General features: G+C 43.2%; 1 protein-coding gene across 3 annotated transcripts in view; it reads left to right on the top strand.

The window, feature by feature from the left end:
• The window catches only part of LOC140489307 (transportin-3-like), a 69,808-nt gene that overhangs the window by 43,524 nt on the left and 3,697 nt on the right, over positions 1-22,587 (top strand). For 2 of the 3 annotated variants that reach the window (XM_072588703.1, XM_072588705.1), the window contains exons 17-23: positions 85-225; positions 1,043-1,159; positions 2,345-2,439; positions 9,292-9,448; positions 10,582-10,749; positions 12,590-12,702; positions 14,526-14,614. In XM_072588703.1, coding sequence (XP_072444804.1) covers positions 85-225; positions 1,043-1,159; positions 2,345-2,439; positions 9,292-9,448; positions 10,582-10,749; positions 12,590-12,702; positions 14,526-14,586 — 852 coding nt within the window. In that variant the 3' untranslated portion in view covers positions 14,587-14,614. The remainder of the gene's footprint in view (positions 1-84; positions 226-1,042; positions 1,160-2,344; positions 2,440-9,291; positions 9,449-10,581; positions 10,750-12,589; positions 12,703-14,525; positions 14,615-22,587) is intronic. The other variant, XM_072588704.1, reaches the window with a different exon arrangement.

The raw sequence follows: 22,587 nt of genomic DNA, 5'->3' as shown, positions 1-22,587 counted from the left end.
TTGCAGGCTGAGAATTGGTGAAAGTGGTTCCCGATGAAAGCTCTTTTCCTTAAACTGAATTTCATCAAATCTTTTCATTTGCAGATATGGCCAGTGATTTCTGAAACGCTGTACAGGCACCAGGCGGACAATAGGATGGCGGAGCGTTGCTGTCGGTGCCTGCGTTTTGCAATCAGATGCGTGGGTAAAGGATCTGCTATGTTAATTCAGCCCCTGGTGTCTCAGGTGTGTGCCTGCACCCAGATCGGTCCACATTATGGTTCTGCACTGCGTGGGGCAAATAACTGGGGAGATGTGATAACTGCTGAACCACTGGGGAAAACAAACTTCCTTTGAAGCATGCTACAAATCCCAGACTATTTTGGGCACTTGGTAATGTAATTCCAGGGTGAAGCTATAGGCAGTTGGGCAAAAGGATAAATGTGCTCTAAATTGCAGGTATCTGTAAAGGAAAGAAGTATGGCTGGCTGATTTGCAAATGCAGGAGACACAAGGCAGAGAGGGTTGAGATAAGAAAGTGAAAAGAACGGGCAGTTTAAAACCAAGGGTCCAAAGCAAAATTGAAAAATGTTGCTTTGTTTGTGGTGCTATATCTGATTTCAGTTGATTGAGTGGTTTCTAAAGAGGTTGACAGGGTAGTTGCTGAAAGGATGTTTCCCTTTCTTGGTTACAGTTTAAGAATAAAAAGTCTCATTTTAAGATGGAATTAAGAATTTCTTTTTTTCTGATAGTTATGAATCTTTGGAACTCTCTTCCTCAGAGAGTGCTGAAGGCTGAGTCATTGAATTTTTTTTAAGGCAGAGTTGGATTCTTGGTTTAAAAAGGGAGTCTTAGGGTACAAGAGGTAGGCAGGAATGTGGATTTGAGGTCACAAACAAATTGTTTTGAATGGTGGTGTAGGCTGGAGGGGCTGAATGGCTGCTTGCTCATAATTCAGATGTGGTATGGGAGGTTGAAGTTTTGTGTTGCTGTGAACGAATGAACTGTAATTACCTTGTGCATTTCTTGCTCTGTCTTCTCCCTTCCCTCTACCCTCCGCAAGATGGTGAGTGTGTACCAGTCCCATCAACACTCCTGTTTCCTGTATCTTGGCAGTATTCTGGTGGATGAGTATGGCAGTGAGGAGAGCTGCACGCAGGGCCTGCTCGAAATGATGCAGGTTAGTTTGCTGGCTTTTGTGCACAGACCCTTAATGGAAGTAACGTCCATATATTCTTGGATCCTAATTCAATTTGAGCTAACTTTTGGTTGTCAGCAACTTTGTAATCAAATCCTCAGTGATCCAGAGATGGAATTCCAATTAAGAGCTGTCTGTTAGTTTGGGTGTGTAAAAATAAAGCAGAGGAAGAGAGGACCCAAGGTCACCTCACAAAAGATATATGACAGTTTAATGTTGCTAATACATTTAGGAAGTAGCCATAATATGCTGATTCCCTACAGGTTATTCTTTAGTCATCTATTAGCTGCACTGTTCCTCAAATCTTGAAGTTGTTTAACTAGATTCCCAAGTTTCAAAATCCAAAAATTATTATCATCCTTCCCAGTGAATACAACTATTTCCCATTCACCACCCACTGATTCCTATTTTTCAATGTCATTAGCTCTCTCTGACTGTATGATCACTGACTGATTCCTGGTAGATGAAGCTTTACACCCATTCACAGCACAAGTTGTCATTGGCAACCCCAAACGTCGTCTGTCAACCAGCTAGACTCCTGCAGGGAGCATTACAGCTGAACAACACCTAATCTGATGTCCTCCAGGAATTACTGGAAGTAGTCAGGGTCCTTGGCTGACTTTTCTCAACCCCGCCCTAGTTCAAGGGCATTGAAGTTAACCATCGCATCCGGGTTTCATCGAATCCCTCAGTGTGGAAGCAGGCCATTCGACCCATCGGGTCCACACTGACCCTATGAAGAGCATTTCACCTAGACCCACCTACCCCCACCTACCCCCATCCTCTCCACGTAACCATGCATTTCCCACTGCAAATCGACCTAGCCTGCACATCCCTGGACACTATGGGCTAATTAGCATGGCCTAATCCATCTACCTGCACATCTTTGGACAATGGGAGGAAACCAGAGCACCTGGAAGAAATCCACGCAGACACAGGGAGAATGTGCAAACTCCACACAGACAGTCACCCGAGGCTGGAATCTAACCTGGGTCCCTAGCGCTGTGAAGCAGCAGTGCTAACCACTGAGCCACCATATTCAGCACTGACTAGGATTCACTGGTCTGTCTACTCTGTATGTATTTATCCATGGATGGTGCTGTGTGTTGTTAATATGGTCATTATTTAAATGAATATCAAATATTTTGTTGCAATTCTTTCTTTCAGGCATTTTGTGGACCAACATTTCGGCTGCTCGAACAACCTCGAGGTTTCCAGAATCATCCTGACACTGTGGATGACCTTTTTCGCTTGGCAACGAGGTAAAAGTTAGCTTCACTCACAGAAATAAAGCAATGTTCCACTTTCATGTATTTGTCAGTTGCTAGTTACCTCATAATGGTTGGTTAGAATAGATTCCCTACAGTTGGAAACAGGCCCTTCAGCCCAACAAGTCCACACCGACCCTCCAGAGAGTAACCCACCCAGACCCATTTCACTCTGACTAATGCACCTAACACTAACACTATTCAGCATGGCCAATTCACCTAACCTGCACATCTTTGGACTGTGGAAGGAAACCGGACCACCCAGAGGAAACCCACGCAGACACGGGGAGAATGTGCAAACTCCACACAGACCAAGGCTGAAATTGAACCCGGGATTCTGGTGCTGTGAGGCAGCAGTGCTAACCACTGAGCCACCATGCCGTGCACAGTAACAAATAAATGACCTTATGTTTATGAATTTGGGAAAATGTATACATGTATGATTGCATGTAAGCTGTTGGAATGAGGGTGACGCTAAGACCAAAGGTGGAATTGACTCCTGGGGTTAGTCATGATCTGCATGTTTGGAGGGGCCAAGTGGCCTACTTTGATTTATGTTTTTGTACTCCTGGCAAGACTTTGCTCATAGAGTCTTTTTAACTTGGGGTGTCTATTGCAACTACCACATGATTCTGGCTGACCAGGAAACCCTCTGCTATTCGTGCCTGACATAGGCATATTGAAAGGATTTCCCAATTGATAATGACTGATAATGTGACTGTAATGAGTGCACCGCCTTTAGCGATCAAATCCTAAGGTGGAACTACTGCTGCACAGGATCTTTAGGCTTATGAGTATTTGGTAGCATCAGATGATAAATGTGTGAATAGATTCCTGTAATGGTCCCTTACTGTGTCAGATGTATTCAGTAAAGTGTAGTGGAACATTGCAGCACAGGAACAAGCCCTTCGGCCCACCATGTCTCTGCTGAGCATGATGCTATTCCAATTAATCCATGATGCTATTCCAATTAATCCCATCTGCCAACACGTCATCCGTTTCCCTCTGTTCCCTGCCTGTTCATGTGTCTGTCTAAATGCCTGTTAAACGTTGCAATTATATCTGCTTCTACCATCTCCTCTGGCAGCACATTCCAGGCACCTGCTACCCTTGGTGTAAAACAAAAACAAAACAACTTCCCTGGCATATCGTGTTTAAACTTTCCCCCTCTCACCTTAAAGCTATGGCCTCCTAAGTATTTGACGTTTCCACCCAAGGAAAAAGACTCTAACTATTCACCTTATCCATGCTTCTCATAACTTTATGCACTTCTATCAGGTCATCCCTCAGACTCTGACACTCTAGTGAAAGCAGTCCAAAATTGTCCAGCCTCTCTCTATAGCTAATTCACTCCAATCCAGGCACCATCATGGTAAACCTCTTGTGCTTCCTCTCCAAATGTGACATAACCAAAGTCTTTTACCGTTGCAACACGACATGCTAACTTTTCTCTTCAACACCCTGACCGATGAAAGAAAGCATGCCCTATGCTTTCTTTGCCTCCTCATCCATTTGTGTTGCCACCTTCAGTGAGCTTTGGATCCCTCAGTGCTGCTGTGGTTATGCCGATTTACCCTATACCTTCCTCTTGCATTTAACCTCCCAAAATGCATCACTTCGCACTTGGCCGGATTAAACTCCATCTACCATTTCTCTGCCCAACTTTCCAGCAGATCTATATTGTGCACCCTTTTGTATCCTTTCTCACTATTCACAACTCCACCAATTGTTCCTCTAATTCCCATTGGCTATTGGGAGGCCTTTGGTATAACTCCATCATAGTGATTGCACCCTTTGTTAATCTTAAGTTTACCATAGTGCCTCGCTGAGTGCGCCCTCCAAGATGTCCTCCTTAATACAGCTGTGACATTCTCCTTAATCAGTAATGTAACTCCTCCACCCCTTTTACATCCCTCTCTATCACACCTGAAACTTCGAAACCCTGGAACATTCAGCTGCCAAGCCTATCTTTCTCTCGGCCAAGTTCTTGTAATGACTACAACATTGTAGACCAAGTATTAATGGAAGAGTGAAATTCTCAATCCAGGTACAACTAAACTGCAGAGAAACCCATATTACAACCAGTAGGCCTGAAGAAGAGAGGCAAGTTGTTACTGAGACTAGGTTCAGTAGGTCATTTAGTGTTCACATTGGGTTCTAGTTCCAGAAAAGGTGTGAGAGCAGTGTAAGAAAGTGAAGCCACAGGAGTCTGCCACTAAATGGTTTGTCACTTTTTGTAGAAGATGATTACTGGGTGTAAGCATCGCTGGCAAGGCTGAGGCTTACACTGTAAACTGAATTTTCTTTGTAAAGTTTGTGGTGAACACTTCTTGTGAGCCACTACTGTCCCTGTGGGAAGGAGCCTCCTGCGCTAGTTATTGTCAGAGAATTTAGCCCAATTAATCAGAGATCACAACCGCACAGATCGGACTGAGAACTGACAAGGATTTATTTAACAAACATTGCGAAAGAGACTTGACCCCACTGAAACAGTCACTGACAGGCCGTTCAGAAGGAGCCACTGCTTCTTCCCCGAACAGAGAATACAGTGGAGATTTATACCCTTACAACAATGAAGGGTGAGGTATGAGACAATGGTGTGAGTTGTATAAAAAAAGAGAAATAAACTTCATTCATTGAAAAAATTCAAGTGTCCGGTGTCTGGCAATGAGTTTCTTAATTGACTCAGGAGATTCTGATCCTTGGCTGAAGTAGGTGTTAGTGGGTTTCATCTTTGTGTTAATTCGTATTGTTGAGGGGGCAAGTGAAGTACCTTTGGTGCTTCCTTGTCTGGGTACACTTTGTGGGGGCTTGATTTCTAGTGGGGTAGGAGCAGCTGTGCCCTAAGGACATCAGAGGTACTGGGCTATCGTGGAGTGAGAGGCTCATTATCAGTTAATCTAGTCTTGGGCTGGATGACTCATGTCCTGAGGTATATGTGGTGTCTCGGATGGCTGGTTTAGCCAATTTGAGGCATTGTGGGTAGGCTCAGTGGCTAAGTGCAGACATTTTGTGGTGTCTGTTTTGTGGCCATGTCGTAGCGAGGCCGGGACCAATATTTTCTCCCAGTTATCCTAAACATCCTTGAGGATTTTAGTGATGAAGAAGCAGAGATACCTTTCCAAGTTGGAGTGTTTTATGCATTTTGGAGGAATCTGGATGTGCAGATATTACCATATGGAGCTCTGCAGATGCTGGAGATCAGAGCTGGAAAAGCACAGCAGGTCAGGCAGCATCCGAAGAGTAGGATAATCGACGTTTCAGGCCGGAGCTCTTCATCAGGAATGATATTCCCATATGCTTGCTGTCCTTGGCTTCCTGGGCGATGGAATTCAGAAATTTGTAGAGTACCTTTGAAGAGAGCATGCTTTGATCTACCTGACAGATTTTGCAGATAAGCCACAATCATATTGAGTATCAGAACAGGCTCAGGGGGTCCGAGCAACTTCTTCCTGCTTCCAATTCATATCTTTGTGTTTAGCCTTTCGAGCCCCTTCAGCCACTAACTGAGATCATAGCTGATCTTATGCTTCAACACCATTTTCTCACACTATCCCCATGTACCTTGATGTTTTGGGAGAAAATATTTATTGAAAACAACACTTTAACATTGCTGAAAAGAAATCTGTTCCTGAAGATTTTCATTTTCACTCATTTCAGGAAAAGAAAATTATGAAATTTGGTATTATAATATTTGTCCTGATAAATGCAAGATGAAAAGGCTTCAGCAACATGTCTGTCTCCTGACTGCTGCCTCACAGCGCCAGCGACCCAGGTTTGATTCCATCTTCAGGCGAATGTCTGTGTGGAGTTTGCACATTCTTCCTGTGTCTGTGTCGGTTCCCTCTGGGTGCTCCGGTTTCCTCCCACAGTCCAAAGATGTGCACGTTAGGTGAATTGGCCATGCTAAAGTTACCCATGGTGTTCAGGGGTGTGTACATCAGGTGCATTAGTCAGGGGAAATGTAGAGTAGTAAGGTAGGGGAATGGGTCTGGATGGGATACACTTGCGACTTGGTCAGTGTAGACTTGTTGGGCCGATTGGCCTGTTTCTGCACTGTAGGGATTCTGCAATTTGGCGCTTCTCTGTGGGCTGTTTAGTTTGTGTATTTTTTTTAATCTTGCACTTTTAACGTATTCCTTGAATCTGATAATGTCGGTCACTTATACAAGTAGCTTCCTTCCCCTGCTCTGATCTCCTGCATCTCAAAGTGGTTCATCCTAATGGACCAGGGGTCAGGGAGCAAGGATGAGAATAACAACTTTCCATCCAAATAATCACAAATAAATTCCCACATTGACATCTGTTGCCTCCCAAGTATTTACCTTCTAAAAATAATAGAGAGTTCGTCCATCACAACAGCAAACTTCTTGCTTTCCCAGGAGGTGTATGTTGCTGGGAAAGTCTCAAGTGTTGGCCTCTGTGGGATCATGGGTCACTGAAGAAGCTAAATTTATTTGATATTAATTTACTGATGCATATGAAACGATTTCTGAAAGGATGCCTGTAATTTCCTTGAGTGTTCTTAACTCTTGGCTATGACTGAATTAACTAGTTGTATACATTGCAATATTTTTCGGAAGTTTCTAATACTTGCATGTAGAATTAGTAAATTGATTGAATCTGGCACTTCCAAATTATTTTTGCCCATTGACTTGGTACTTAATATTCTGTCTTTTGGCTTTGTCGCTTTGAAGCAGAGAGCAACTCCAAAATTCTCCACTTGTACTCAAAATGTTGAGTCCAGAGATCTGTACTTCAAGTGATGACACCCTACTGTATCTCATGTGAACACTGTTTAAATCCAGATCATTTGGCCACTATGCCACCTTCTCAGTGAAGCCACAATCCTTGCTTGCGTGAATGCCCACGGCATAGACTTTTCAGTGGAGAGGGTGTTATCTTGATATGATTGTAAATCTTTGTTGGATTTGTCCTGTCCTCTGCACTGCACCGCTGTGATGTAATGTGATCCTCGCAAGCTAAAAATCAAACCTAGTCCACCCCAGGCCCAACACAGTGACCTGTTGAAGAGCTGCTAATAAGATGTTCAACAAATTCAGTAAGGACTTGTATTGATCTACAGCCTTTGACATAATGAACTGTCCCAAGGTGCTTCACAAGAGCATGAGAAAGCAAAGTGTGACACCAAACCCAATGAGATTGTAGTTTCACTGACCGAGGGATTGATCAGACATGTAAATTTTAAGGAATATCTTTAAGGAGGATAGCAAGGTGGAGAAGGACAGAGGTGTGGGTTGGAATCTTATTGATTTAGATTTTATTGTCACGTGTATTCAAGTACTGAAGGAGTACAGTGGAAAGCGTGTAATGTTGCCGCACACAGCACTATCTTAGGTACAAGGACTTGGGTACAAAATAGTCAAAGAAACAAAGTTGAAGAAGTTAAGCATTACCTTCAGAGAATTACTAGAAAATAAAGTCAACATTAAAGTCCTTCTGAATATAAACTAGAATTCCAGCGGGTATTCTGGAGTTTGGGACTGAGACAACTGAAGGCTCACTGCCAGTCATGAAGTTATTTGGTTGGGCATGTCGTAGTGGTGAGAATTAGAGAGCGTGAGGTGTTGGAGGGGTTTAAAACCAAAGTTTATAAAGTAAGGTGTTACTTGAGCAAGAGCCCCTCTCGGTCAGTGAGTACAGAGGCAATGGAGGACTGCGGCTTTCTGCAGGTCAAGATGTGGGCAACTAAGCTTTGCATCACCTTGAGCTTATGGACTTCGGCTTGTTAAAGTTCATTAATTTTGCCACAATCCCAGTGAAAATTTACTTTACTCTCAGATTTAAGTTAATGGCTAATGAAATTAATGGTGTATAGCTTCATTTATGGTTTATATATTAAATCTGCTACCCAGAATGGTACTGTTCTGTGTAGGCCGTTAAATCCTGCGCTCAACCCCCGGTCTACACGAATTTATTTGGTCACCATGAAAATGGTTGTAGGTCACTTCATTTGTCCATGGTTTTGTTGGGCTAAGACAATGAAAGATCAGCCAAAGCTCCTTCTTTATTGTATGAGAAGGATTTGAATAAAAAAAGGGGCAGTTTTGACAAAACGATAAAAGGCATTAGTCAGACCACAGTTGGAAAACTGTTGACAATCTTGGCCCCCTATTCTGAGGAAAGGTATATTGGAGGCAGTCCAGAGAAAGTTTACTAGGTTGATCCTGGATATGGAGGGACCGTCTTATGAGGCGAGGTTGAGTACATCGGGCCTGTACTCATGGGAGTTTAGTGGAATTTGAGGTGACCTTATTGAAACGTACAAGATTTTTAGGAAAGGGTTTTTTCTCCCTTATAGGGGAGTCTGGGACCAAAGAGCCTAACTTCAGAATAAGGGATCACCCATTTAAGGCAGAGTTAAGGAGGAGCTTCTTCTCTGAGAGTAGTGAATCTGTGGAATTCTTCATCGCAGGGAACTGTTTTGGTTGGGTTGTTAAATATATTCAAGGCTAAAATAGAATTTTAATCAATAAGAAATTGAGGCATATGGGGAAAGAGGTAGGAAAGTGGACTCGGCAATTTATCAAATCAGCCATTATCTCATTGAATGATGGAACAGACTTGATGGGATGAATGGCCTACTTCTGATCCAGCATCTTATGGTCTAGTGGAGAAGACATTGAGCAGGAGCATGCCACCCTATGATGACCTCTACAATTCAATCACCTGCTGATATGCTCTGTAGAAATGTATGACATAATTTAAGCGCCATCCTTAAAGTTAGGCTGCAAGGTAATTTCCACTTCCAATACAGAAATGAAGAATATGCAGAGAACTAATAACATGTAAGATAATTGCCAAAATTGATGTTTTTCTCTGCAGATTCATTCAGCGAAGTCCAGTTGTTTTGATCCAAAGCCCAGTGATGTCCTTAATCATTCGATGTGCATTGACAGCAACAACGCTGAACCACCGAGATGCCAACTCCAGTGTGATGAAATTCCTGCAGGATCTGGTTCATGTGGCAACAATCAATAAGGTGGGTCTGAATGTGCACTCGAAGGTACAGACGGACGCAGTTTCAAAGGACAGTCTGTGGTAGCTGAAACAAAAAGCAGAAATAGTCTCAGGAAATCTGGCAGCAGCTGTGGAGAGAAAGCGGAGTCCACGTTTCAAATCCAGTGGAAAGTCAGAAGACAGTCACCCGACCTAAAATGTTGACTCAGCTTTCTCGTTCTAGCCGCTGCCGGATTTGCTGAGATTCTCCAGCTATCTCCGTTTTTGTTTCAGATTTCCAGCATCTTTTGACCACCAAAAACCGATTCAGCTGATCATTTATTTTGTTGGTTGTGGGAATTTGCAGTTTGTGAGGAACTGATTCTTAGCTTTAGATTGGATTAGATTAGATTACCTACAGTGTGGAAACAGGCCCTTCGGCCCAACAAGTCCACACCGACCCGAAGAGAAACCCAACCTCCCCTATATTTACCCCTGACTAATCCACCTAACACAATGGGCAATTGAGCATGGCCAATTCACCTAACCTGCACATCTTTGGATTGTGGGAGGAAACTGGAGCACCGGGAGGAAACCCACACAGACACAGGGAGAATGTGCAAACTCCACACAGACAGTTGCCCGAGGTGGGAATTGAACCCGGGTCCCTGGCGCTGTGAGGCAGCAATGCTAACCACTGCTGCTGGCAATGATTTATTAGCTGCGAAGGACTTTGCAAAGCTGGGAGCTATAAAACGGCAAGTTTGCTTTTAATAACAGGGAGGAAAAAAATTGTAATTTTCTGCTTTCTTTTTGATATTGCTAATCACTAAACTTCTTCTCTCTTCCCAACTCTCCTTCACATCGTTCTTGTGTCACAAGATCTGCTTGTGTGACTTAGTGTCAAATATAGTTTGACCATTGCATTGTTTTTCTATGTTAACTGCACTATCTCAATGCAAGTTGTTGATGACATTGGTGTTCCTATTTATAATAATTAAAGCCTGTGGCCTTCAAGGTATGACTCAGGTTACACCTTGGTGCATGTCAGCAGAACAATGTATTGCTTTGAAAGTATTGTATTGCTGCCCTCTGGCTTTACCTAAGTACAGCCAAATCTCCTCCAAAGCTCCATTTAGATCATGTGGTAACTTTGTACCTGTTGTCACATTGTAGCACAAAGAAGATTTTGAGCTCCGGAAGAACCTGGTCCATAGATTTCTCGGGGAGAGCGGAGCACTGCTTGTTGCACAGCTTGTACAGGCGTGCTGCTTCTACCTTGTACCAAGCATGCTGGGTAACGTGGCTGACGTCATGTGGGAACTCCGCATTTTTGACCGGAAGGTGTGTAGCAGGAGCCAGTTAGTGTAATTCACGTAATGCCTGCTTAATTTTTCCTGGCTGCTCATGAAAGCTTGGTGGGCAACACACTGTTTTTGCTCAATAATAACGTACACAGTTTGCACTCACCATTCTCAGTATTGTTTTAGCTGCAGGACAAGGGAAAGATTGGGCCAAATTCTCCCCATTGATGGCTATCTGATGTGACTTGTTACAACTACATACATATGGATGACAGGAAAAGACAGGCCAAGGTGTGAGGCTCTGTGCATTTAAATGTCCTACAAATGGAGTCATATGAACTCGACTCACTTAGGTGTGGTGCCAGAGGCAGCAGGTTGCCAGTTTCAAGTAATCTAACAAACTCTGGTATGTTTGAGAGATGGGTCTGAAAAGTTTGTGAAAGGGCCAGGCTGGCTAAAGGGGAAGAATTGAAATTATATCCACAAAGACTGAAGTGGGTGGTTTACAGAGAGAGGAAAAGAATCCTAAATATTGGAAATGTACAGTGGGTCTCAACATCTGAAGGAGAACTATAACATCTGTGGGGACAGAAATGCAGATGCTGTCTGGCCATGAGTGTTTTCAGCAGTTTATGCTTGCACTTGAAATATTGCAGATGCTGTAAGGTTAACCTGTGTACATGATGGGGAACGTTTCCAGCATTTGCTAATTTTCATTCTTTTTGTACAAGAAGCTGACTCAACCCATAAATTAGAGATTGAATTCATCCCTGGGCCTGGGATTGAAAATTGTGAGAATGAACGTCTCTCCCCACATCTATCTTTCTCTTGCAAACATCCCCTTTAGCCCCAAACATAACTTGCTCAAAGCATATTCAGCTAAACAAAGTTGAAATCAGGCTCTTTCTCACATCTTCTCTCTTCGTGCATTGATTATTCCCATTAAAAGCAGGTCCAGCGACAACAATGCTATTCGTTTTTGTGACAAAGCAATTTCTAATAAATTGTTTTGTGAAATGTGGGTGACATTGTCCATATGAACATTTATTGCCCATTTCTAATTGCCTTAGAGTAGGTAATGGTGAGTCTGTAGTCCATGTAGTGCTGTTAAGGAGAGAGTTTCAGGATTTGGACACAACCACAGTGAACCTCTGTTCCAAGTCTGGATTGTGGGGAACTTGGAGCTGGCGGTGGTCCCATGCGTCTCTTGCCCTTGTCTTTCAAAGGGCTTCTCCTGATCTGCATCACTTGTGGGAGTGAAGGCGAGTCAAAAAGCCTGCTGGATTAGGTATGGCAAGGTGATGGGTACAGAATCAAGATGGTAGGTGGGTTTGAGATGTGCGTTGGGCCATGATCTAATTGAACAGAGGAACATGCTTGGTTTGAGTAGCCTGCCGATATTACGACGCATGTTATGAATGTTGCAGAACTGTTGGACAGTTGACTAACATTGTGTGTGGCCTGCAATAAATAAAATAAATGGTTCAGATAGTTGACCTCACAAAATGGAAGGCTCAGAAGGGTTTTACTCTGAACTGCACGATTTATGTTTCTGTCAACCACTAGCAGGTTGCTGTTGGACACCATGCTGGTGTGGGCACAGCGTCTAGTGAGCAGGCAGGTAACACTCTCACTCCCATTTTCTAGCCAGTTTGGGTTGGGATGGCCAGTATTGATGTTCAGCTGTTTGCCAAGGGATTGCTGCAGCAGTTTGAGTTTATCATGTGCCTAGTGACTATAGACTTGGAACTGCTACATACATTCAGCCAAAACATTGCAAGTTCCTGTGTAGCCTATCTGCAATACTATTTACGCATATCCCTCTGAGTGCCCGTCAGGGTATCAATAGCCTGTTTTGTTTTTTGTATTTATGAAATTAGACATTCTGTGGGTGGCTGGAAGACGCTCTCAAAGCCCTCCCAAAGGAGCTTTCGGCTGGGGCTATTACAGCTACAGAGAAACAGATGACGGAATTCCATAAACAGGTCATGTGGTAAGTGCAGGTGCTCCTAACCAGTCACAAATTAGTTAAGAGCCGTGATGTTATTGTCTCTCAGATCCCACAGTTGATAGGAAGAAACCAACATGCAGATTTATAAGTTCTGCACCATCCATGCATGCCAAAGATTATTAAATGCTGTTTTTGTTGTAATGTAGGAAAATGCAGCAACCAGTTTGTATCCACTGGTGTCCCATAAGCAGTATGACAAATAAATCTGTTATAGTGATGACTGCTGGATAAATGTTGGTCAGGGCACCAGAAATAGTCACCGATCTTTAAACAAAGCAATGAGGTAATTTATAACCTGTTTGAAAATCTGATTTAGAAGCTTATTCAAAGGTACACCAATATAGCAGGCTGATCGTGAAGTGGGCTTAGCAGTGCTTTTGCATGGTTTCCAGTGGACTAACTTGAGTTTATTTAGCACGTGGCTGAGTTATAACTGAAGGGTGCTGGATTCAGTACGTCACCAGTGGTGAAATACCGACCATAGCGACGTGGAAGATCTTATAATGGGATAACATATCACTGCAGTATTAAGAAGGTACTGCGATGTCAGTGATGCTGTCTTTTGAATGAGACAGTAAAATGAGGCCCTATTTCCGCCTCACAAGGAAGGAAAAGAACTGCTGCAAAGACAAACAGGGTGTTATCTCTGGTGTCCTGACCAATATTTCTCACCAAAGTATCATTACAGATAGATTATCTGGTCACTTTCAAATTACTGAGAGTTTACAGTGCAAAATTGGCCACCAAATTTCCTATATTGCGACAATAATGATGCTTGGCATTTGAAGGTCTTGCAGTAGAGCACAGATTCACTGAAGTAGTTCCAGAGATGAAACATAGGTCAATTGGAGAAGTTGCGACTGCATGCCTTGGAGAAGCAAAGGTTGACAGACCTGACAGTTATTCCAAGTCATATTGGGTGGGGGGGGGTCTGGACAGAGCAGATAGGGGAAAAACTCTGCCCAATCGTGGAAGGATCCAAGTTGACACAAACCTAAAGGAATTGGTAAAAGAAGCAAAGTGGCATGGGAAAAAATCATCTCACACTCAAGGTTAACGTCAGGAATGCACTGCCTGAGTGTGTCCGTTTTGAGTGATTCCACTAAACCAGCCTTCACCACACTGTTATTTGAAACTGAGGAATGTCCCGAGTTACAGAGAGAAAGAAGAGAAAGGCACCAAATGAATTGCATCTCCAGAACCAATGGAAATTCAACAGGCCAAAGGCCTCCCACTGAACCGTAACAATTTTATGATGTTTTGACTTCAAAGTACCTAACAGGCCATATTAGACGTTGGTAAGCAAAGGCAGTAAATAAATGCAAGTCTTTCTTTTTGCTTGAAAATCCTTCCTTTTAAAAAAGAATACCAAATGTCTAGCTTAAGCATGCCACTCGGTTCACCTGATCTACGCCTGGGTTAATGTTTTATACCAGCACGCAGTCTTTTCTCCAGACTGAGCTGGATGATCAGCCCTGCTCATAAGACATGGTGGAATAGGCTCAATGGACCAAATAGCCTACTCCTACTGCTAATTTCTATGTTTTCACAACATGCAGCCTTTTTCTTAATCGGTCTATTAGGACACATTGTAACATGTCTCTGTGGTTGGAGGTAGGGACACTACCACTGCACCATCAGTACTGTAGAATATCCAGTTGTCTTTGAGACATAACGCATGACTGTATTTTGTAACATTTAAAGGTATTGTATAAATGCAATGTAAAAGTTTCAGCAATTGAGTTTCAGAGAAGGAATTTTTTTCAATATCAAATAAAGCTCTCTACCCATCTTTCTCCCTGCAGCGCTGAAGATGCTACAATGATAGGTTGGTCCCTGATGGAATTCTCTGGGTTCTACAGGTAACACCATCAAGTCACCAAGGAAGTATGATGTAAGTATCTTTCCCAAGACCTGCAATTGTGTTTCGCTAGTCTGGCCTGTAGAAACTACCCATGGGTGCACACATTCTCTCACATCATGAGTGATGAAATGATGTGGGCTTGCAGTGTCTAAGACCTGGGAGTCAGCTGAGCAAGGGCATTTATATTCTGCTTCCTCATACTACTTTGTGGCTTCGGGAATCGCCTTGGCTGCTAACAGCCTGAGTTTGAAGCCTTGAAGCTTCACTGGCACCAGAGCTGATCCTGAGCTCTCTCGTAATGTATTTCGCCAGCTGGGTCTAGAAGCAAGGTACTGTGTCTGGTCTCCAAACCAGCAGGAATTATTTTTTTCAAGTTTAGTCATGTTGAACAAAATTGAGGGGCCCTAAATAATGAGGAAAGGAAGGATCTGTTCCTGATCAGTTGTTAACCAAGAGCGTGGATGTAAAATAATTTTCAGAAAGATTAGGATTCTGGGTAATCCAAGATGGAGGACGGGAAAAATTTCTGGCTGTAAGCGCTGCTCCTTTTTTTTTGAGGTATTTTAGGTGTTGAAGGTGATTTCCTCGAATTCCAGGAGCAGCAATTACTGTTTTATATGCTGTTTCAATGTTTTGGAACTTTGGGGGAAAAAAAGTCGAAACAACAGCAGCTTAAAAGGGAGAAGGGCAAACAAAGGAAGCACATGGTGAGGACAATGCAGGAGAGAGAGAGAGAGAGAGAGAGAGAGAGAGAGAGAGAGAGAGAGAGAGAGAGAGAGAGAAAATCTGCACAGTTCTGCCTTTGCTGTTTGAATTCGTGTATCGCTGGACATCGGAGTGCATCTGGGAAAATTAACAAACAGTGAAATTCACAACTAATCTTGGAAGAACTGTTGGGTGAAGTTCACAGCACAGAATTAGATAAGTTAATTGTTGTTTTAAGTCTGTCCAAGAGAAAGGCTGCAGTAGTGGGTACAGTGGATTCTTTCTTGATTATATGTTTTTGGAGATAAGTCTCTTGATTAAACTTAAAATATAAGCCATAACTATTAATTTAACCTGGGGCAGTGTTTGTAGAGGAATAAGACGGTGTTATTTTCTGGGTCTGTAGATTGTGAAGGAGCAAAAATGGTCTTTGCAGTGATATGTACTTCTTGTAGATGTAGGAGTTTAAAGAAGAGTTTAAGGGTTACTGCGAATTATATCTGCCATAAATGCTATTGGATGCAAATCTTATCAGATCGAGTGGATCGGTTGGAGAGACAAATAGAAGCGATGAGGAATTTGCAACAGCTATAGTATGTGATGGATGGTAGTTATAGGAAGGGGGGAAAGTCTCGGATACAGTCACATAGATGGATTAACTCCAGGAAGAGTAAGAGAGGTAGGCAGCTATAGCAGGAGTCTTTTGTGGATATACCCATTTCAAACAGTAATGCTGTTTTGGAAAATGTAGGGGGTGATGGATTCTCAGGGGAACGTAGCATGAACAGCCAAGTTTCTGGTATTGAGGCTGGCTCTAATGCAACGAGGGGTACGTCAGCTTCCAAGAGATCAATTGTGTTAGGGGATTCTGTAGTCCAAGGTACAGACAGACGTTTCTATGGCCAGCAGAGAAAAAGCAGAATGGTGTGTTGTTTCCCTGGTGCCAGGATCAAAGATGTCTCAGAGAGGGTGCAGAGTGTTCTCATGGGGGAGAGGGGCCACTAGGAGGTCATTGTCCACATTGGAACCAACGACATTGGAAGGGAAAAGGTTGAGACTCTGAAGGTAGATTACAGAGAATTAGGTAGAACTTTAAAAAGGAGGTCCTCAAGGGTCCTCTGGATTACTCCCAGTGCTATGAGCTAGTGAGGGCAGGAATAGGAGGATAGAGCAGATGATTGCATGGCTGAGGAGCTGGTGTTTGGGAGAAGGATTCACATTTTTGGATCATTGGAATCTCTTTTGGGGTAGAAGTGACTTATATAAGAAGGACGGATTGCACCTAAATTGGAAGGGGACTAATATACTGGCAGGGAAATTTGCTAGAACTGCTTGGGAGGATTTAAACTAGTAAGGTGGGGGGGGGGTGGGACCCAGGGAGATAGTGAGGAAAGAGATCGATCTGAGATGGGTACAGCTGAGAACAGAAGTGAGTCAGACAGTCAGGGCAGGCAGGGACAAGGTAGGACTAATAAATTAAACTGCATTTATTTCAATGCAAGGGGCCTAACAGGGAAGGCAGATGAACTCAGGGCAAGGTTAGGAACATGGGACTGGGATATCATAGCAATTACGGAAACATGGCTCAGGGATGGGCAGGACAGGCAGCTTAATGTTCCAGGGTACAAATGCTCCAGGAAGGATAGAATGGGAGGCAAAAGAGGAGGGGGAGTAGCATTTTTGATAAGGGATAGCATTACAGCTGTGCTAAGGGAGGATATTCCCGGAAATACATCCAGGGTGGAACTGAGAAATAAGAAAGGGATGATTACCTTATTAGGATTGTATTATAGACCCCCCAATAGTCAGAGGGAAATTGAGAAATTTGTAAGGAGATCTCAGCTATCTGTAAGAATAATAGGGTGGTTATGGTAGGGGATTTTAACTTTCCAAACATAGACTGGGACTGCCATAGTGTTAAAGGTTTAGATGGAGAGGAATTTCTTAAGTGTGTACAAGACAATTTTCTGATTCAGTATGTGGATGTACCTACAAGAGAAGGTGCGAAACTTGACCTACTCTTGGGAAATAAGGCAGGGCAGGTGACTGAGGTGTCAGTAGGGGAGCACTTTGGGGCCAGTGACCATAATTCTATCCGTTTTAAAATAGTGATGCAATAGGATAGAAGTTGAAGTTCTAAATTGGAAAAAGGCCAATTTTGACGGTATTAGGCAAGAATTTTCAAAAGCTGATTGGAAGCAGATGTTCACAGGTAAAGGGACGGCTGGAAAATGGGAAGCCTTCAGAAATGAGATAACAAGAATCCAGAGAAAGTATATTCGTGTCAGGGTGAAAGGGAAGGCTGGTAACTATAGGGAATACTGGATTACTAAAGAAATTGAGGGTTTGGTTAAGAAAAAGAAGGAAGCATATGTCAGGTACAGACAGGATAGATCAAGTGAATCCTTAGAGTATAATGAAAGTAGGAATATACTTAAGAGGAAAATCAGGAGGGCAAAACGGGGACATGAGATAGCTTTGGCAAATAGAATTAAGGAGAATCCAAAGGGGTTTTACGAATATATTCAGGACACAAGGGTAACTAGGGAGAGAATAGGGCCTCTCAAAGATCAGCAAGGTGGCCTTTGTGTGGAGCCATAGAAAATGGGGGAGATATTAAATGAATATTTTGCATCAGTATTTACTGTGGAAAAGGATATGGAAGATATAGACTGTAGGGAAATAGATGGTGACATCTTGAAAAATGTCCAGATTACAGAGGAGGAAGTGCTGGATGTCTTGAAACAGTTAAAGGTGGATAAATCCCCAGGACCTGATCGATCAGGTGTACCCGAGAACTCTGTGGGAAGCTAGAGAAGTGATTGCTGGGCCTCTTGCTGAAATATTTGAATCATCGATAGTGACAGGTGAGGTGTCGGAAGACTGGAGGTTGGCAAACGTGGTGCCACTGTTTAAGAAGGGTGGATAGGACAAGCCAGGGAACTATAGATCGGTGAGCCTGACCTCACTGGTGGGCAAGTTGTTGGAGGGAATTCTGAGGGACAGAATGTACATGTATTTGGAAAGGCAAGGACTGATTAGGGATAGTCAACATGGCTTTGTGCGTGGGAAATCATGTCTCACAAACTTGATTGAGTTTTTTGAAGAAGTAACAAAGAGAATTGATGAGGGCAGAGCGGTGGATGTGATCTATATGGACTTCAGTAAAGGCATTCGACAAGGTTCCCCATGGGAGACTGGTTAGCAAGGTTAGATCTCATGGAATACAGGGAGAACTAGCCATTTGGATACAGAACTGGCTCAAAGGTAGAAGACAGAGGGTGGTGGTGGAGGGTTGTTTTTCAGACTGGAGGCCTGTGACCAGTGGAGTGCCACAAGGATCAGTGCTGGGTCCTCTACTTTTTGTCATTTACATAAATGATTTGGATGCGAGCATAAGAGGTACAGTTAGTAAGTTTGCAGATGACACCAAAATTGGCGGTGTAGTGGACAGCGAAGAGAGTTACCTCAGATTACAGCAGGATCTGGACCAGATGGGCCAATGGGCTGAGGAGTGGCAGATGGAGTTTAATTCAGATAAATGCGAGGTGCTGCATTTTGGGAAAGCAAATCTTAGCAGGACTTATACACTTAATGGTAAGGTCCTAGGGAGTGTTGCTGAACAAAGAGACCTTGGAGTGCAGGTTCATAGCTCCTTGAAAGTGGAGTCGCAGGTCGATAGGATAGTGAAGAAGGCGTTTGGTATGCTTTCCTTTATTGGTCAGAGTATTGAGTACAGGAGTTGGGAGGTCATGTTTCGGCTGTACAGGACATTGGTTAGGCCACTGTTGGAATATTGCGTGCAATTCTGGTCTCCTTCCTATTGGAAAGATGTTGTGAAACTTGAAAGGGTTCAGAAAAGATATACAAGGATGTTGCCAGGATTGGAGAATCTGAGCTACAGGGAGAGACTGAACAGACTAGGGCTGTTTTCCCTGGAGCGTCGGAGGCTGAGGGGTGACCTTATAGAGGTTTATAAGATCATGAGGGGCATGGATAGGATAAATAGACAAAGTCTTTTCCCTGGGGTCGGGGAGTCCAGAACTAGAGGGCATAGGTTTAGGGTGAGAGGGGAAAGATATAAAAGAGACCTAAGGGGCAACCTTTTCATGCAGAGGGTGGTACGTGTATGGAATGAGCTGCCAGAGGATGTAGTGGAGGCTAGTGCAATTACAACATTTAAGAGGCATTTCGATGGATATTTGAATAGGAAGGGTTTGGAGGGATATGGGCCAGGTGCTGGCAGGTGGGACTAGATTGGGTTGGGATATCTGGGTCAGCATGGACGGGTTGGACTGAAGGGTCTGTTTCCGTGCTGTACATCTCTATGACTCTATTAGAAGAAAATTGTGTCTGTTTTTTAGAAAAAAAAGTACTCTGGCTGTAGGGGTCTAGAATTCATTGCTGGAAATCATGGAGTAGGCTGAAACCCTCAATGCAATTTAAAACAAAAGCTTGCCAGTCTGTTTGCGTATTGTAACCAATGGGATTGTGGGCCAACAGTGGGAGGTGAGATTAGAAGGTGGGATGGCTCTTTTGACCAATGTAGGCATGGTGAACCAAATGACCTCCTGACCTGTAAATCTCTGTTTCTGGAATGATTTAAATCCCACATTTTGCAGTTACTTCTGTGTAAGATGGGAATTGCTTAAAACGAATGTCCGTTGGACTACCCCTGTCCCTTTTATTGTGTCAGAACATGATCAGGCTGCAATGCTTTTGATCAGTCCTGTTAGCTCTAACTCGGTGTGACAGCCTTCCTACTGAGCAGCCAACAGACTTGGTCTGTTTACATTGCTATGGCTGTCGCTTCCCTCGGCTGAGCACTCTCTGCCAAGTAACTCGTTCTCTTTGCTGTTTGAAGGTGACCCAGAGAAGGCAACTAGCTGGTGGAGAGTTTGTGGTCAGTCTCTTGTGGTCACCCTGGATGGAGAGTAATACAGTTCCGAACTGTTGCTTCAACCATTTAAATTCTCAAGCAAATGAGCTGTCTTCCTGTCTCCAAATGCACTCAGCAGTTAATGATGCCTGGGTATAAACACAGGCGGCATCCAGGAAGCTTAATAAATATTAATTTCAGAAATGCCCAGCTTGTTTTCCTGTACGAGTTTAAATCTCATCCAAAAGTTGAGGTTTACAAAAGATTTAAAGCCAGCTTTAAATTGCAGTCTGTCTTGTTTTAACATGAGGTACCCCTGTTCGCTGACACACAAGTTGATTCGCGCAGACGTTCAAATATGGTTAAATCGACTGTGTGCTGTGGCTCAAGGCCACACAGAATAGGAAAGACCCTAAACCAGTGCCAACTTAGCTGATTCGCAATAGGAGAGGTGAGGTTGGTGGAGCGGGTACTGTAATAACAGTCAATGCCCTTAGCCTCGGAAAAGCAAAATAATTAGCATGGTTTACTGATCACTATCCTCTTGAATAAAGTGTGCGATTGTGCACGTCTCACTGGGTTCATGAGTTCCAATTCCCGAGTGTCTCTTTACCAGTTATCTGTTTGGCTAATAGAGAATTGAAGTGAAATTGTTCACTTGAAGAGCAGTAGAATATATAATTTAAGATTTGAGCTGCGTATTTGGATCTTGCTTTTTAAATGTGACCCATTAGATGTCATATTTAATGTGTGTTTCTACTTTGGATTCTTCTTGCACAGTCTCATAAGGTGTAGGCTTACCCCAGGTTGTGATGGATCTGATAAAGTGTGTCAGCCTTCCCTGCTCATCTCCTTTGCTTGATGGGTGACTCCTACTTTGCCCAAGTGGCCATTTTTTGTTAAACCAAGTTAGGTTTTGGCAAAGACTGACCTGTGAAAATATTTAGCCCACTTTTGATCAATATCTTAGCTGACGCCAATGAGCACGCATTCTGCCTTGATATCAAAGGTACTGACTGATTTTTTTATGTTTTTTTTCCCCAATATCCCTGACACAAGATAGGTCACTTGCAGCTTTCACTGATTGACACAGAACCTTGGGTGAGATAAACTAACTGAACTTAGGAGCAAGTCTGCTTAATCAAGCTGAATTTGCCAAGGTTTTGGGGACCATGTGGGTAACACTTGAGCTTTTGTCTCTCCTCCCCTCCTGTAATGATACTCCTCTGTGCACATGTGTTTTGTTTTTTTTTTGTTGAGGCTGAATGACGGACAGCAGCTATTCCCACTGTGCTGGGTAAAAATATACATCGGACTCAAGAAGGCTATCATTAAGCTGCTACCTGAGCCCATTGCATCTTTCCTATTTTCAGAATCTCTAATGCTGCCTTTGCACATCCCATTGGCATCTCAGCCTTGTGCACTGAGAAGTAATTAGACAATGCCTGTCCCTTGACTGTCTCCAGCGAACCATACTAAAAAGCCCCGAGTTTGGAATATGCATTTTATCTGTCCAGACTCCAGTCAATAAAGTTGCTTTGTATTCTTTGACTAAGTTCTGTGAAATAACTGATCTGTGACAGACTATATTACAGTGCTGTTTGACTGTGACTGACATTGTATCCAAAAATCCCCCACATTTTGTGCGACAGAAGGGGCAGCCTGGTCCATCATCAATCTGGCCTTCCTACTATTGACTCTATCTATACTTCCCACTGGCTCAAGAAAGCAACCAACATAATCAAAGACTGCTCCCTCCCCAGCTATACTCTCTTCCGCTGTCTTCCATCAGACAGAAGACACAAACATTTGGGAACATGTACCAAATGATTCATGAACAGGTTCTTCCCCACTGTTATCAGACTTATGCACCTCATACATTAGAGTTGATCTTTCTCTGTACCTCCTCTATAACTGTAATGCTATATTCTCCATTCTGTTCTAATACCCTGATGTACTTGTGTAAGGTATGATTTGTCTGGATAGCACACAGTACAATACCTTTCGCTGTATATCAGTATTTGTGACAATAATAAATTATTTGGTCCGTCATGCTGGCATTAACTCTCCAAGTAAGCATTATGACTTGGTGCCATTCCCCTACCTTTTACCCACAATTTTCACATTGTTTTAATTTAAGTGATTATCTAATGCTTTCTTGAATACCTCCATTGAACCTGCCTCTATCACAGGAGAAAGTGAGGCTGCAAATGCTGGAGAGGCAGAGTCGAAAATGTGGAAAAGCTCAGCAGGTCGGGCAGCATCCGAGGAGCAGAAGAGTCGACGTTTCGGGCGTAAGCTCTTCCTGATGAAAGGCTAATGTCCAAAACGTCGCCCCTCCTGCTCCTCAGATGCTGCCTTACCTGCTGTGCTTTTCCAGTGCCACACTTTTCAACTCTGCCTCTGCCCACAATCGGGC

This window comes from Chiloscyllium punctatum, chromosome 18, assembly GCF_047496795.1.
Source record: "Chiloscyllium punctatum isolate Juve2018m chromosome 18, sChiPun1.3, whole genome shotgun sequence".
Taxonomy (NCBI): domain Eukaryota; kingdom Metazoa; phylum Chordata; class Chondrichthyes; order Orectolobiformes; family Hemiscylliidae; genus Chiloscyllium; species Chiloscyllium punctatum.
This window is presented reverse-complemented; position numbering and strand designations above follow the sequence as displayed.